This window comes from Microplitis demolitor, chromosome 9 (assembly GCF_026212275.2).
Source record: "Microplitis demolitor isolate Queensland-Clemson2020A chromosome 9, iyMicDemo2.1a, whole genome shotgun sequence".
NCBI classification, from domain to species: domain Eukaryota; kingdom Metazoa; phylum Arthropoda; class Insecta; order Hymenoptera; family Braconidae; genus Microplitis; species Microplitis demolitor.
Window position 1 is genome coordinate 13,405,038 of NC_068553.1, and position 15,691 is coordinate 13,420,728.

The window sequence follows — 15,691 nt, forward strand, 5'->3', positions numbered from 1 at the left end:
ATCAATCGGTAATTTAATAAGATAAAATTTACAAGACTGAAAATTAAGTGCTGTGGAAATCGTGATAAAAGATTGAGAATTTAATTAATTAAATTTGATTAGAATAAATTGATGTCAGTAAATTTACAAATTCTTCAAGAAATTGAAATTGAACGCGAAGAAAGAAAGACACGAAATAGAGAGAGATAGACTGAGACGCGTGAAGTAGAGTGGGATAGCGTCAGTTACTCGAGTCAGAAAATCTATTACTTGATGGAAAATTTTTATTGGAAAATTTTTGTGAATTAAAGTAAATGATTATAATCCATCTATACCAAACGAACCAATTTAATATAGTGGAAACCTAAAACATGCAAACCTTCTCAATAAGACAATTTATGCTCTACCAGTTGAGCTATCCGGCACTATACTATATTCCGTTCAATTTCATCTATAACTTATTGAGCCACACCGTCCATCGTACGGTATTACACCAATTTAATATAGTGGAAACCTAAAACATGCAAACCTTCTCAATAAGACAATTTATAGATAAATTGAGAGAAAATATAGATAGCCCGAACTGGGAATCGAACCCAGACCATGTCGGTATCGCGCCGAGTGCTCTACCAGTTGAGCTATCCGGCACTATACTATATTCCGTTCAATTTGATCTATAACTGATCATATAATGATTATAAAAAAAGGAAAAATTAGTAGTCACTAAATTTAACTCTAAACATCGGAATTTGTAATTTGGCAAATTTAAATTGTGTGTGTGTGTGTGTGTGTGTGTGTGTGTGTGCGTGTGTGCGTGTGTGCGTGCGTGTGTGTGTGTGTGTGTGTGTGTGTGTGTGTGTGTGTGTGTGTGTGAGTTATTTCCAGTGGACAGTAAATTGGTTAAATAAAACTTGTGTGTGTGTGTGTGCGATATAAAATGATTCCAGGGAAATTTTTAATTAATTATTTTGAAATAATTAGATCCAGGGGATCTGGCAAGTTGCCGATTTTGTTTTAATATTGATCCAGGGGATCAGGCCAGTGGCCATTATAAATAAGTCCAGGGGACTCAGTGTTAAATAGATCCAGGGGATCAGGCCGGTGGCCAAATTTATATAAAGTCCAGGGGACTAATTTTATTTAAGATCCAGGGGATCAGGCCGGTAGCCAAGTTTATCGTAATAAGTCTAGGGGACTCAGTTTTATTAAGATCCAGGCGATCAGGCCAGTGACCAAGTAAATATTTTAATTTATAAAGTCCAGGGGACTAAGTAATTAATGTAATAAAGTCCGGTGGACTCCGTAGTAATAAAATAATTATAAGTAAAGTAAAACCCGGTGGGGTAAAATTGTGTGTGATAAATAAAATTGTTAATTATATTAATAAAAGTATTGTGTAATAAATTTAATTTCTCATCCTTTCTCACTCTTGTAAAATTCAACGACCCTGAATTTTCTAAATTTAACATTTCCGGTTCTGGAAGGCCGAGTCTTATCTTCCAGTGGCGCCCTTATTAAGATCAATTAATAAAGGGGCCAAACTTGGCAAGGTTGAAAATTACCCTATTACAATATACATATGGGATTTCATATTTTAAAAGTATTTCTTTTGTTACTTATGATGTATCAAATGTACCACTATGCACTATGATTATCACTGGTCTTATCATTACGATATCACCTACAGTTTCTATCGGATCTTAATGAAATTTTTCAAACATATTCTATAGGCAATTACCTTGATCAAGTTCGAAGATGGGCTGAATCGTTCGAACAGTTTTGAGATTATGGCTGTTTAAAATTTTCATGATTTTTCGTAACAATCAGTTTTTACCCGGGATCAGGCATGACTCATTCATGACCAGGCATTACTCGTTCGTGATCAAGCATGACTCGTTTGTGATAAAGAATGATCATGCATGGCTCATTCTAGATCAAGCGTGCGCATGCATTACGTTTGAAATAATTGTATCTAGAGATATGATCCATCAGGAAAGTTCATGCGTAAGCATGCTCTATCATGCATGACCATACATGGTTTATTGTTTTGTCGCACGACTGTTTTGCCGTGAGAATATCGTCAAAAATTGCAATAATATAATGACAAGAAAAGTACAAAGTTTTGCAGTAAAACTGGAGTTGATTTTATTTGATGCATGGAGACCGAGCTGTCTCGTACGAAATTCGATGTATAACTCACTTAAAATTACTAACTTAAAAATCTAGGTACAAATTTCATAAGAGAAAAGAGTGGGAAAAAGGGTGTACATTTTAGCGGTAGTAATGAAAAGTTCGGAAGTGATTGGTAATGCGGAAGGAAGAGAAGGGATAAGGGGCATTACGGAGAATGGGCCTGAGCGTGGGTGTAGCATAAGCAGGACGAAAGAGAAAGGGAATGACGTCACTAGACGTAGGAAATTTGGAAATGGCGAATGCCGGACTCGAGGGTCGCCAAGTATGGTAGGGTTTTAGAGAACAATAGGCAATAAAATTAAGAGGGTGAGCTTAAAAATACGAGTACAATATTTTCAAATAACTAACATACAATTTATAAAAAAAAGAGTCTACTAGAGGCTTAGGATGAAATGCTTTGTAACTCACAAACAAATATGTACAAAAAAAATGAGTATATAAAATAAACCTAAGGCTCGTGAAAGATTTTACTGCCTTGAACATCTGCTAGCAACGTGTTAGAAAAAACAAAAATTCTTAAGAATAAAATTAAACATGTAGAAATATAACTAAAATATTTAAGTGTAAAAGTCCCAAGGGATTATTTAACGATGGGCAATAAATTTAAGAATTTAAATCTAACACAAAAATCGTATGTTTAAATTAAAGTAAATTTACAAAGTACATTAAAAAATAAATAAAAACAGGAAAGCATAACTTTATTAATTAGCGCTTGAACAGTTTATACTTGTTTATGCATAACTCATTCAATGGCCAGACATGACTCATTCGTGATCAATCATGATCATGCATGGTTTATTTTAAATTAGACTTGGTCATTCTTTACGTTAGGAATAATTCTAACCAGAGATATAATCTATCAGGAAAGGTCATGATTGAGCATGCTCTGTTATGCATGACCATACATAGTTCATACTTGATCATATATAACTCATTCATGATCAAGCATGATCATGCATGACTCATTCTAGATCAGGCTTGCTCATGACTTACATTAGAAATAATTTTAACCAGAGATGTAATCCCTCGAGAAAGGTCATGGTTGAGCATGCTCTATCATCCATGATCATGTGCGGTGCAGACATCGTACAAGGCTATGCCTAGTCAACCCCAATCTTTCACGGTTATATGAAAATAGTAAAAAATGTTTATGAATATTCAGGCTTGATCGTACATGACTAAGCACACTCGTTCCTATTCATATCAAATGAAAGTTAGTCGTTAATAGAAACTGTTAGATTAATTATAATTATTTTTTTCTTTTTATTTTATTATGTATTTAATTTAGATTAATTGTCTGGGAAAAAATCAGCATGCATGATTCAGGCAAGAGTGAGCATGTTCAAGCATGGATCATGCATGAATCATGCACGGTCAAACATTATAAATAATTTAATCAAAATTTACGATTAAAATCTCCGATTGAACCGATTGAATTTGATTAAATCCAGTCGAGCTTCAATCGGATTTGATTGAGGTTTCTAATTAAGGATAACTTAAGGAAAACTTCGAATAATTAAATGTTTATTTTTATTTTGACGATAGTAGTTAAAATTATCATTTTTAAATCGATAATCAAAGATATTTAATTTATAATTTTTGGTTCAATTAATAACGAAAACCAATCTTTTTTTCCGGAAAATAATTTAAATAAATTTAATTAAAAATTGTTTTTTTGAATTAATTAAAGAATTGAAATAATAAATTCTTGCCAAATTGATAATGAAACTCAATATAATTGCTTTTTTTTAAATTAATAATTAAAATTAATGTCATTGTTAAATTTTTCTCGTAATTTATAACTTCAATTCTTTTCATTCATTATTCGGAAAAGATTTAATAGCCAAATCAAGATCGAGTTCAAATAGTATTTTATTTTTTATAACTAAGGTTTCAAAAGATATTAAAAATCGTCGTAAACTGAATAAGATAGTTCAGCCTAGTGGACAGCGGACGTGCTTTCTAACATGACGATCGTGGGTTCGAGACCCACCGCGGGTAAAATTTCAAAAGTACTTTTCAACCAATAAACATTAACTACACAATAATACTCACAAAATAAGTTAATTTCAAATTGACTTAGAATTATTTTTATTTTTTTTTTAATAATTTGAGGGATCGTGCTTGCTCAGGCCTGATCATACCGGAATATTGGCCAGCCATGAACATGCGTGATCGTGCATGAAAAAGCAAAATCATGCCTGACCAGCCATGATCATGCATGCTCAAGGCTGGCCAATATTCAGGCATGATCATGCATGAGATTAACACATGATCATGCATGATCAGGCCTGGTGATTTTTTCCCGGGTAATCACTGCTAAAGCTTAATAACTTTAAAACTAATATTCATAGACGATTTCCGTAAAAAGTATCTGAAAGCTTGTCGAATAATCTTTAATTTATGACCTTAAGCTTCATATTTTGACCATTTTTTCCAATAATTTGATAGTCTTGAAATTTTTAATGAAATCAAAAAATGTTGAAAATATGGTTTTCATTCTACATAACTTATGCATTTCCCATTATAATACAATTTCGTCACGTGTATTTCATTGTGAACAAAATAACCTATAAATTTCACAGCTATTTTATATTTTAAAAGTATTACTTCGATTATTTATGATGTTTTAATCGTACCTGTACGTCCTATAATTATAACTGGTCTTGTCATGGTAACAGTGATTACAATTATGATCTCATACTAATTAAATTTTCAATACTTCATTTATGTGAAGGTTAGTTTGGTACATTACCTATATAATGTTATGTCAAATCTACTATCTGAAGTTCTCTATCGTAAATAATCGTTGTCCTTTTTTACCCTGACCCTTAGAAAACGAGTCTAATTTCATATCGAGTCTATATACTATCAAAATAAGTATGTATAAAACTAACTTTTTATATCGATTAATTGAAAAATCTATCTTCTATTTCGGCTGCCGAATGGTCTTTTTAACTTTCCAATATGAAAATCACGGATTTTCGAGAAATTCCGGAAATTATTGTTTTCACTACGATTTTTGAAAATCGAGTTTTTATCAGATTCGGCATTTTGAGCCTTGATGAGGCCTCAGAAAGCTATGTTGAGTATTTTCAAAATGATACCCAAGTGGGTGTGTGTGAGTGTAATCTTTCTATCATTTTTTTAAGAATTTTCCGAATTGGACGGTTTTTGCGACAACTGAAAAAGTTTGACAGTCGTCATCTTTCCTGTGAATTTCCGATTATTCGTTCAAATAAACTCTGAAAAAATTTAGAAATACTAACGAAAAAAAACATTTTTTTTTTAATTTCTTAGGAACCACTTACTGAATCGATTCCAAAATTTATTCTATTCTAGAAGATAATAAAGCGCGTCGATTGTCGAAAAAAATTCTCTTCATCAGTATAATAGTTCAAGAGATATAATTAGAGAAAAAAATGGTAAAACACGTTTTTTCTAAAATAACTTCAAAAGCATAAAATCAATTGATTCTAAAATTTAATCAGCTCGAAAAATATTGGATCGATAAATTTAAATTCTGATCAGCTCTAGAATTCAATAAACCGCACCGACTGCTACCAGAACCATCTCAATCAGTTAATTTCTGCAAGGGATTTCGTCGCGGAATAAAGTGGTAAAAAACGGTTTTTTCGAATATCTTCGAAGATGTTGAATTGATCGATATTTAATTCTAATTAGCTTTAAAATTTAACTACTCGCGTCGAATGCCACCTTATCTATCAAAATCAGATTATTTCTTCGAGGGATATCGTTGTCGAAAAAATTTCAAAAAAGTGTTTTTTTCGAATAAATTCTAAATCACTAAACCGATTGATTTAAAATATTATTTAGCGTTAAAGGCTGACAAACTGCGTCAAATGCTGCTTCCAATTACAAAATCAGTTAATTCGTTTGTAAGATATCGGCGATGAAAAATTTAAAAAATAACGATTTACTTCACAAGCGGCAGAGGCAGTTAAGCGGTTCTCGTGTGGCTCGGGCGATCACCCAAGTTAAGTAGTATCGAACAGGATCGCTGCTTGGCTGGGTGACAGATTAGTCACGTGTTAAGATCGATCGGAGGTCTCTGACCGTTAAGCGCGGGATGAGGATCTAGTGATCGGTAAAATAGAAATTTTATCGAACACTAAAGCCTCACCCAAACCGAACTGTACTGGCAATGATTTTCTCTGTGGTTTCTCTTGCCCCTATACTCCCACAGCCAAGGTGGGGGGGGGGGGGGGTTCACCGTAATGGTACAGTACAGTATAAGCACACGTCGGGCCATAGCCGCACAAGAAAAAGGAAGCAGTCGCAATATGAAGGCGAAAAGTGTAAAAAGTCGTACATGCGGCTATACACTGGAACAATAAAAAAAAAACAATTTACTTCATGTTTCCTGAAAAACGCATTACGTAATCCATCATATGTCTCAAAAAAAATATACCGGCTCTTTGCTTTTATAGTGTTTGATGATCGGTAGATAAATAGTTGCAATCGGTTCGTTAGTTTAAATTATTTTAAGTTTCTCGAATTCTCGGAGATTTATACGAAACGTAATTTTATTCCAGCTATAAAATACCGATGCATCTAAATGTATTGTTGAGCTCAAAGAGCCTAAACATATATGTACAATATTGTTCTTGAACTCTTTAAGCTCAAAAACAGCAGGAAGTTTTAAGACTAGTCCGCAGAGTCAACCGTTTTTCAGATTTTTTTTTTCGTAGCGTTAATTGTTGTTTTAAATGTGCACTATAAAGAATTTACTTCTAAAGTAAGCTTCCATTTGTTTACGAGAAAAGCTTTGACAAAGTTCCCATTTACTGTACAAGTGCAACAAAGATAGTACCGTTTATCCAGTTGAGTGCGAATAGAGAAACGAATGAAAACACGTCATAAGTGACAATTCTACGCAAATTATGTAAATTTTAGAATTATCAAAGCTACCATAAAATTCCCGTAAAAGCGATATGAATGAATAAAATATAGAATAATTGTGTGATACTATAGCATAATATTTCACCCCAGCACAAATAATTCAGTTAAATCTTTAATATATATAATATAATTTTTTAATGAGGTTCAATTTTGTTCTGATCAAAAATGTAAATCGTAGTCAATTATGAAGTCATGAATTCATAATTTCTTCTGTTATTCATTGGTATCTTAATAAATATAATGTCCAATCTCGGGAAAAAATGTTCAAACATGACAATGCCTGTTCATGTATGATCATGCCTGATGTGATATGATCACAGATGATCATGCCTGAAGCGTTCAATACTTCAGGCCTGATCATGCATATCATGTCTGACTAAGCATAAATAGAAATGAGCAAAGTTGAAGCGTTAAATACGTTCAGGCATGACCATGCCTGTCAATGTGTGATTCAGCCTGATATATTGGTTTAAATTTTAAAAACTTAGTTATATAGCGATAATTGAAGATGAATTTACCCTAAAGTAGGTTTTCAATGATGGCCAAAATAATTTTATAAATTGAATAATAAAATATACCCGTCACTATATATACATATATATCAGGGTGTTTAAAAAAAAACAACAAATTTTTTTTTATGGCATCCAAAGATTGAAAACATATCTAAAAATAAAAATTTTGGTACCAACCCGAGCTCTTAATAGTGATATTAAGGTTTGCCTCAATCCATTTTTCTATTTTCCATTTAAATAACAAAGAAAAAAAAATTTTTTTTTTTTTTTGAATTTTCTAGCTCACAAACCAATCAACGAATTTTTATGCGCAGTGAATGTTTTTGTTGGAAATTGAACGCTCTACGAAAAAAGTCTTTTATTATTTTTTGATAAATCCCACTGTTCAAATGTTATTAAAGCTTCAAGTCAAATTTATAGTAAATTTTGAGATTTTATTATTTTTCCGGCGAAAGTATCAGTCTTATCATAAAATGTCATGAGAACATTTTTGTAGGTAATTTTATTCCTCACAAATTGTTACGAACAAAATTTTTCGAAATTCCGCATTGTTCACAAGTTATTTGCATTTCAATGTCAAGCTCTTAAAATAATAGATTTCTGATTGATTTTAGTCTAGTTATAAAATTCAGAAGATGCAAAAAAAATTGTCTCGATGTTATTCTTATGGAAAATAAAAAAGTGCAATGCGGGACCTCTCAATGTTAATATTAAGAGCTCTAATTTTCACAGGCGTCGTTTTATATCTAAATGAAACTTTTGAACCTGTTTCCGAGCAGAAAAAAAAAATTATTTTTTAAATCACCCTAATACATATATATATATATATATATATATATATATATATATATGTAATTTCTGACATACTAGCATATGTTGACACACAGAAAAAAAGGAAATCTTGAATCAAGAAATAAAATGTCTTCGAAATTTTTTTCTTGAACTAAGCGAAATTTCTTACTTTATTGAAGTAAAAAAAGTATTTGGATCAAGAAATTATTTTCTTCGCGGAAGACATAATTTTCTTAGTCTGGAACGTAAATTTTTAAAACCAAGAAAAAACTTTCTTGGTCCCAAAAAATTATTTTTTAGTTCGAGAAGATTTTTTTTCAATTCAACAAATTTTTTTCATGGCTGAAGATTGTTACGTTTTTGAGTCAAGAAAAAATATCTTGAGCTGAAATGTAAAAGTTTTTAAACCATGAGAAATTTGGAAATACTATAAATTTTAAAGTATATCGAATGATACTTTGATAATTTTCAACAAATATTACAGTGTGAGAAAGTAAACTTATTACATTTTCAAACTTTAATATTTCATACTTAAAAAGTAAAACTTACTGTGCGGCGGCAAACTACAACTTTTACAGTTTCGTTTTTGAAGCGCTGCGTTATTATTTAAAAATGTAATAAATGCTCGTTCGAACAGCAATTATTTCTATTTTCTTTTTTTCGTGTAACTCGAGAAATTTTTTTCTTGTCTAAAGACTGTTACCTTATCGAGTCAAGAAACAATGTCTTGAGATAAAACAAGAAAGTTTTTGTACTAAGAAAAAAAATTTTTTAAACCAAGAACAAACTTTCTCAAGCCAAGAAAGTTTTTTTTGTCGCAAACAAAAAAAAATTTTTCAGCCAAGAAATTAATTTGGTTAAACTGATTGGTTAAAAATGACACTACAAAGAATAAATATCGCGAAGAATGTCCACATTGCTCGTGAAATATATGACAAACGTACACTTTTTACATATGTATAGATATTCTATTTATTAGTCATTAAACGATCCACCAGAAAATCCAATCAACAGCCGACTCGAGTTAGGACATCGGAAAGTCCCAGACTATAGAAAATCATCGAACTCTATTTAATGATAATGTACAATTCACTATATGAACTTTGATTTGAAACTGTAGTTATTTTTTCCTGAATATCAATATTTTGAAAACAATAAAAATAATCTTAAATTATTATAAAAATTAATTAAATCAGTTTAATTGTTACTATTATTATTTAACAATCTTTTGCATCAGAAATTATACAGGAATTAATTTTATATTAATAAGATTGAATATTATTTTAGGTTAATTAAAAGATTAAATTTAATGTAGTGTCCTTTTTTACTAATCAGAGACATTCTTTCTTACCATTCGATGCAAAAAATATTGTAACGGATTGAGTGAGAAGGGCTTTCGACACTCGTGTGTTGGCAACACTCACCTAACGGCTAGTGAACTAATTATACTTGTTGTCGAAAGCACCTTCCACTCAATGCGTTAATATACTCTTATCGCGCTAAATTTTTTTTTTTTTTTTTTCCATTTTTTTATTCAAAAATTTTTTTTTTGTTCAAATATTTACAAATAATGCTATGAAGAAAATAAATACTTTATCAGAAGCATTTATAAGGGATACGTTTGCTAGGCTACGATTACTTTGCCCACACATACTGAGCCACACTGGCCTTATGGTCAGTCACATTTTTAAATCTTAAACGCAGAATTAATATTACAAATATTATCGCTAATAATTTAGAAAAATGTTAGTTCCGACATTTTACCGAAATACTGAACGGATCGTATGAATCGTTTATAAATGAATTTCGACATAAAAATAAACAAGTTAAAAAAAAAAAAAACAAATTTAATTACAAAAAAAAAAATGAAAAATTATTTAATATTGTTTAATTATATTAATTAATTAATTATAATAATATAATTTAGTTATTTAATTTTTAACTTATTTAAAATAAAAATGTGGACTCAAAATACACTTGCTACGCTAGTGTGAATTAGAGAAAAAGTGGAGTATTTATTCCTTAAGGTGCAAAGGAGAGAGCACCTATGAGTGAATCCAAGAGAAAACATTCTTGGCTTGAGACTCTAGTAATCTTGGTTTGAGATTTTTCCTGTGATTGGTCTCAGAAAGTACACTATACTCAAACCAAGAGTTTAAATTTTTTAAACCCATTCCCTTTATTTTTCGTTCGAGTTCGTATCGTTTATTGTTTCAAAACATCATAGTTCTTTAATTAAGTACATAACTTTCTTGAGCTAAATATTTTTATTTCTTGGTTTAAGTAAGTAACATACTTAGGTTAAGAAAAATTTTTATTACAATAAGAAATGCAAGTTTTTAAAACAAGTAAATCTATTATTGGACCAAGTATGAAGTATGTATTGGCTTAAGAATTTTTTTTCTTAATTCAAGATTAAAAATACAAAAAATTATTTTACTTCGTTCAAGAAATTTCTAGTTTTCATCCCACCCGTTGAAAAATTTTTAGGTTGAAGAAAAATTTTCTTGAGTCAAATTTTTTTTTCTGTGCACATAGTCATTAAGTATTTAAAAAATATTATGAGAATGATTACCTGAATAAAATTACAGAATTGTCTGCAAATATTACATATTCCAGTGATAGCGGATAATAACTCAGGATCGGTTAACATACATTCTTTCAAATAACTATCTTGTAAATCTTGATGAACAGTCAATACATCATCAACATTAGTTACCTAAAAAGAAAATTCATCGATGCTGATTAATATTCATCAATCATAAGTAATGTCAATTCAATATAATCACACCAGACTACGATAACCCGGACATTTTTCGATAGCCTGGTGGTTCGGGTTGAAATAGAGGAATTGAAGAGTTGAAATGATATAGAAAAGGGAGATTTTGGTATCTCATCAACAATTCCTTGCTTTAAGAGATAATTGAGAGTATTTGTGAGCCAGCTTTAGAATCACAGTAACTTTATGTGTAAGTATCAGGAGGTACGGTTGTTTTTTACGGCAAGTATACGTTGAAACACATGTATATGTATGAGTGTGTATATCGCAAGCTTTCAATGTATCTTTGCTATAGACTAAGTGATAGTTGGCTCTCATTTTGTCTGACTTTAAAAAAAAAATAAACTTTTCAGAAGATTTCATAGAAATCTTACTATTGTATTTATCTTCATGATGGCGTTTTCGATCAAGTTTGCTACCTCTAAACTCAGCTCGACGAGCTGAATCAGGACACATATTTGGTTCAAAAGTTTATATAAATATATATATTAGACCGGTTCAAAAAAATTGACTATTTTTTCTTTTTCAAAACCCGCAGTGAAATATCTTCCTAGTCATCAAAAAAGAAGCCCATGAAAACGGGAGCTCTTAATAATAATTTTGAAAGGTCGCTCATTGTAAATTTCTATTTTACGTTTAAATAACATGGAAAAAAAATTTTTTTGATTTTGGAATTTTACAACTCATTTTGAAATTAACATGTCGAGGTGAGAGATACATATTTTTGAAGGAAATTGAACGCTCTAAATAAATTGTCTCTTGTGCTTTTTCTCTAAGTCTACTCCTTTAAAAGTTATTCGAGTTTAAAGTTCATGTAAATAATTTAACCATTTTTTCTTAATTTTTTTTAAATATTTCAGAATTATTATTGAAAGAAAAAATTTGTCTTAAAATATTAAACTATCAAGTTCAACGTCGTTGACAAAGTAGATCTTTATTGTTCTACTATGAGGAATGAATGACTTTTCAATTTAAAAAGTCTAAAATTAATTCTCTCTTTGTAAGTTAAAAAAAATTTGAATTGCGATGAACGGTGTGGCTCAATAAGTTATAGATCAAATTGAACGGAATATAGTATAGTGCCGGATAGCTCAACTGGTAAAGCACTCGGCGCGATACCGACTTGGTCTGGGTTTTTTTTACTAATTTAACCAATTTAATATAGTGGAAACCTAAAACAGGCAAACCTTCTCAATAAGATAATTTGTAGATAAATTGAGAAAAATATAGATAGCCCGAACTAGGAATCGAACCCAAATGACTGAATAAGTGCCATCTTTTCATCAAAATGTTATTGTTGGATTATTGATATTTAATTGTTGTTAGTAGCATTTCATTGTTCATAGTTTTGATAGCTGAAGTGGAAATTGTAAATTTTATAAACTGAAAATAATCGTGTTAAACTCAAAGCTATTATATATACCATTTAAAAATTGTAAAATAATTTTTTTCGAAGATGAGTTTTATTATTATACCACAATTTAAGAAAAAAAGGTTAAATTAATTACATTTTGAACGTTAAACTCGAATATATATATATATATATATATATATGTGTATGTGTGTGTGTGTGTGTGTGTGTGTGGTGGTTCGGCTTCACTCCGTGAGATGGCATTCACAACTCGCGCCTCTCGCAATACCTCGTCCCTATGCCTGTTTCAATATATAATATTTCCAACATGTAACTTTCAACACGGCGTCTTAGGTGGGGTATACGATAGATTACCTAACTGAGGAGTCTCAGCTATCGCATACTTAGACGAAACGCATCTCACTTCACTAATACCTTTTTCCATCTCTCACAACATTTCACTCTTTGGTAGTTGGCGAATCAGACAATGATTATTGCAATCTAATCCTAAAGTATCGTCGCCAAATATATATATATATATATATATATATATATATATATATATATATATATATATATATATATATATATATATATATATATATATATATATATATATATATATATATATATAGTGACTGGGATGTGGTTCTTGGAACTTAATCACTACGATAAATAAATTATCTGACTCCAATTGATAATATTAACAGAGTAATAAAATAATTAGTTTTATTTAATAAATTATATAATACAAAATAATGCTGATAGCATTAGATATGTGTTAGCTAGTTGCCGTGTATCTCTCTATCGTACGCGTGTACTGTACTGTGTACTTGGGTTTACTGTTGCTGCCGAATATCGTATTTGCGTGGGGCAAAATATTCGGCGATCGATGACGATCGATGGTTGACGGACTTATCTGAAATTATGAATATCAAATAATATAAGTAGTGACGTGGTCGCTACAGTACTTCCCTTCTTAAAAAAAATATGATGCTTATTTACAAATGAAAAATAATAAGGAATATTTACAATGCAAAAAAAATAATAAAAAATAATTTGAGCATGTTTGCTACTATGTGAAGAGAGTACTAGCTAGAGAGAATACAATAGATAATAACAAAAAAAAATGAATTTAAACGGGTTTAAATTATAAAAAAAAAGAAGAATTTTATGCGTCGTCGGCTACGAAATCGACAGGTTTCAATCTGTCGATGGAAATCGCTGTATTTGTGCGTTTGTAGTTCACGATAAAGTATTCATCGTGTCGCACGACGACTTCGAATGGACCCTCAGACGGAGCTGAAAATGATGGTCCAATTTGTCCAACTCGCACCAGTACGTGGGAACAAGTGTTGAGGTCTCTGAAACAGAAAACAGAACGCTGTCCATGACGCGAGGTTTCGGCCGGTGCCAAGTTATTAAAATATGATTTTAAATCACGTAAAACACTTTCCGCATTTGCGTGTTTATTTGACGGAACTAGTAGTTCACCTGGTAGACGCTCGTAGACCAAGCAAGACAACTGGTAGCGCGTCATACCAAGTGTCGTCGTGACACAGCAGTGCGGCCTTGAGTTGTCGGTGTAGGCGTTCCACCAGTCCATTAGATTGAGGATGATACGGCGTCGTCACCAAATGTGTTATGCCAAATAATTTGCTCAGCGATTGAAACAACGATGATCTGAATTGTCCTCCTTGGTTGGGCGTTATTCTGGCTCGTACACCGTATTTTGAGATCCATTCTCTAAACAGCGCGAGTGCAACAATATCTGCGTCTCAATTTTTAAGTGCGATGGCTTCTGGAAATCGGGTAAATCTGTCGACGATCGTCAGGCATTTGTTGTAGCCGCGAGATACTGGTAGAGAAACTAGATCGATGTGGATATGCTCAAAACGTTGCGTCGGCAACTCGAAACGTGCAAGAGGTGAAGATACATTACGATGGATCTTGCTTAGCTGGCAGTTTATGCAAGCTTTGGCCCATTCTCGACAATCTTTCTGGATTGATGGCCAGACGTAGCGTTTGCTCACCAGTTTTTGAAATGATCTGGTGCCAGGGTGTGCCAGAGAGTGCAGCGCATCGAAAACTTTCTTTCGAAGTTGACTAGGAACGTATGGACATGATTTACCTGATGAAACATCACAATAAACTGCGGCCGGATGATCGTTGAAGATAATTTGTTGCCACCGTAATGACGTTGCTGCGTTGCCAAGAAGATCTCAAAGTTCAGGGTCGTTCTTCTGAGCGTTTACCAGCTTGCGTGTGGTAATCGGCGTCAAAATGGTTTCAACGCGCGACAGCGTGTCGGCAACAATGTTCTCGTGTCCAGAGATGTGTCTAAAATCACTTGTGAATTGGCCAATGTCTAGGCGACGAAATTGCCACGGTGATGCTCGTTCAGTATGTTGCTGAAAAGCAAAGAGCAGTGGTTTATGATCCGTGTAAACCGCAACTTGCTCACCTTCAAAAACATGACGGAAGTGTCGGAAAGCTTCGTAGATGGTGTGAAGTTCACGATCGTACGTCGATAATTTTTGAATGGATGGCTGTAGTTTTCTGCTAAAGAAAACAAGTGGTTGCCATTCTCCGTCAACTAGTTGTTGTAGAACTCCACCAATGGCAGTGTTTGATGCGTCCGAGAAAATAGCCCAAGTTGCGTCGTCGTTTGGATGCGCAAGCATTGCAGCGTTGGCTAATGCCTGCTTTGCGTTGTCATAAGCTTGTCGGAGTTCTGGTGTCTCGACGATCAGCGTTGATCCTTTCACTTTTGGTCCCTCGAGCAGTTCATTCAGCGGTGCAAGGATTTCTGCAGCGTTTCTGATAAATTTCCTGTAGAAATTTATGGTACCTAGAAAACCACGTAATGCAGAAATCATACTAGGCAATTTTAGGTTAATAATTGCGTCTACCCTGTCGGGCAACGGCTTGATACCTTTATTGCTGATGTGATGACCTAAAAATTTTACCTCATGATGGCCCAACACCGATTTGGCTGCGTTGATAACAAGGCCGCAGTCTTGTAAGCGCTGAAATAAAATTTTTAAATGCTCGAGGTGTTGCTCTTCGTTCTCTGAAGCTACTAGGACGTCGTCAATGTATGGAAAGACCAACGGTAGATCTCGTGTGGCCTCATCGATGAAACTTTGGAAAGTTTGCACG

At 32.4% G+C, this 15,691-nt stretch overlaps 1 protein-coding gene across 3 annotated transcripts in view; it reads right to left on the reverse strand.

Moving 5' to 3' along the window:
- Nucleotides 1-15,691, reverse strand: part of LOC103572876 (gamma-tubulin complex component 2) — a 109,347-nt gene that overhangs the window by 16,663 nt on the left and 76,993 nt on the right. For 2 of the 3 annotated variants that reach the window (XM_014443394.2, XM_014443395.2), the window contains one exon: nucleotides 10,975-11,118. The exons of the other annotated variant lie outside the window; for it this stretch is intronic. In XM_014443394.2, coding sequence (XP_014298880.1) covers nucleotides 10,975-11,118 — 144 coding nt within the window. The remainder of the gene's footprint in view (nucleotides 1-10,974; nucleotides 11,119-15,691) is intronic. 3 annotated transcript variants of the gene reach the window in all.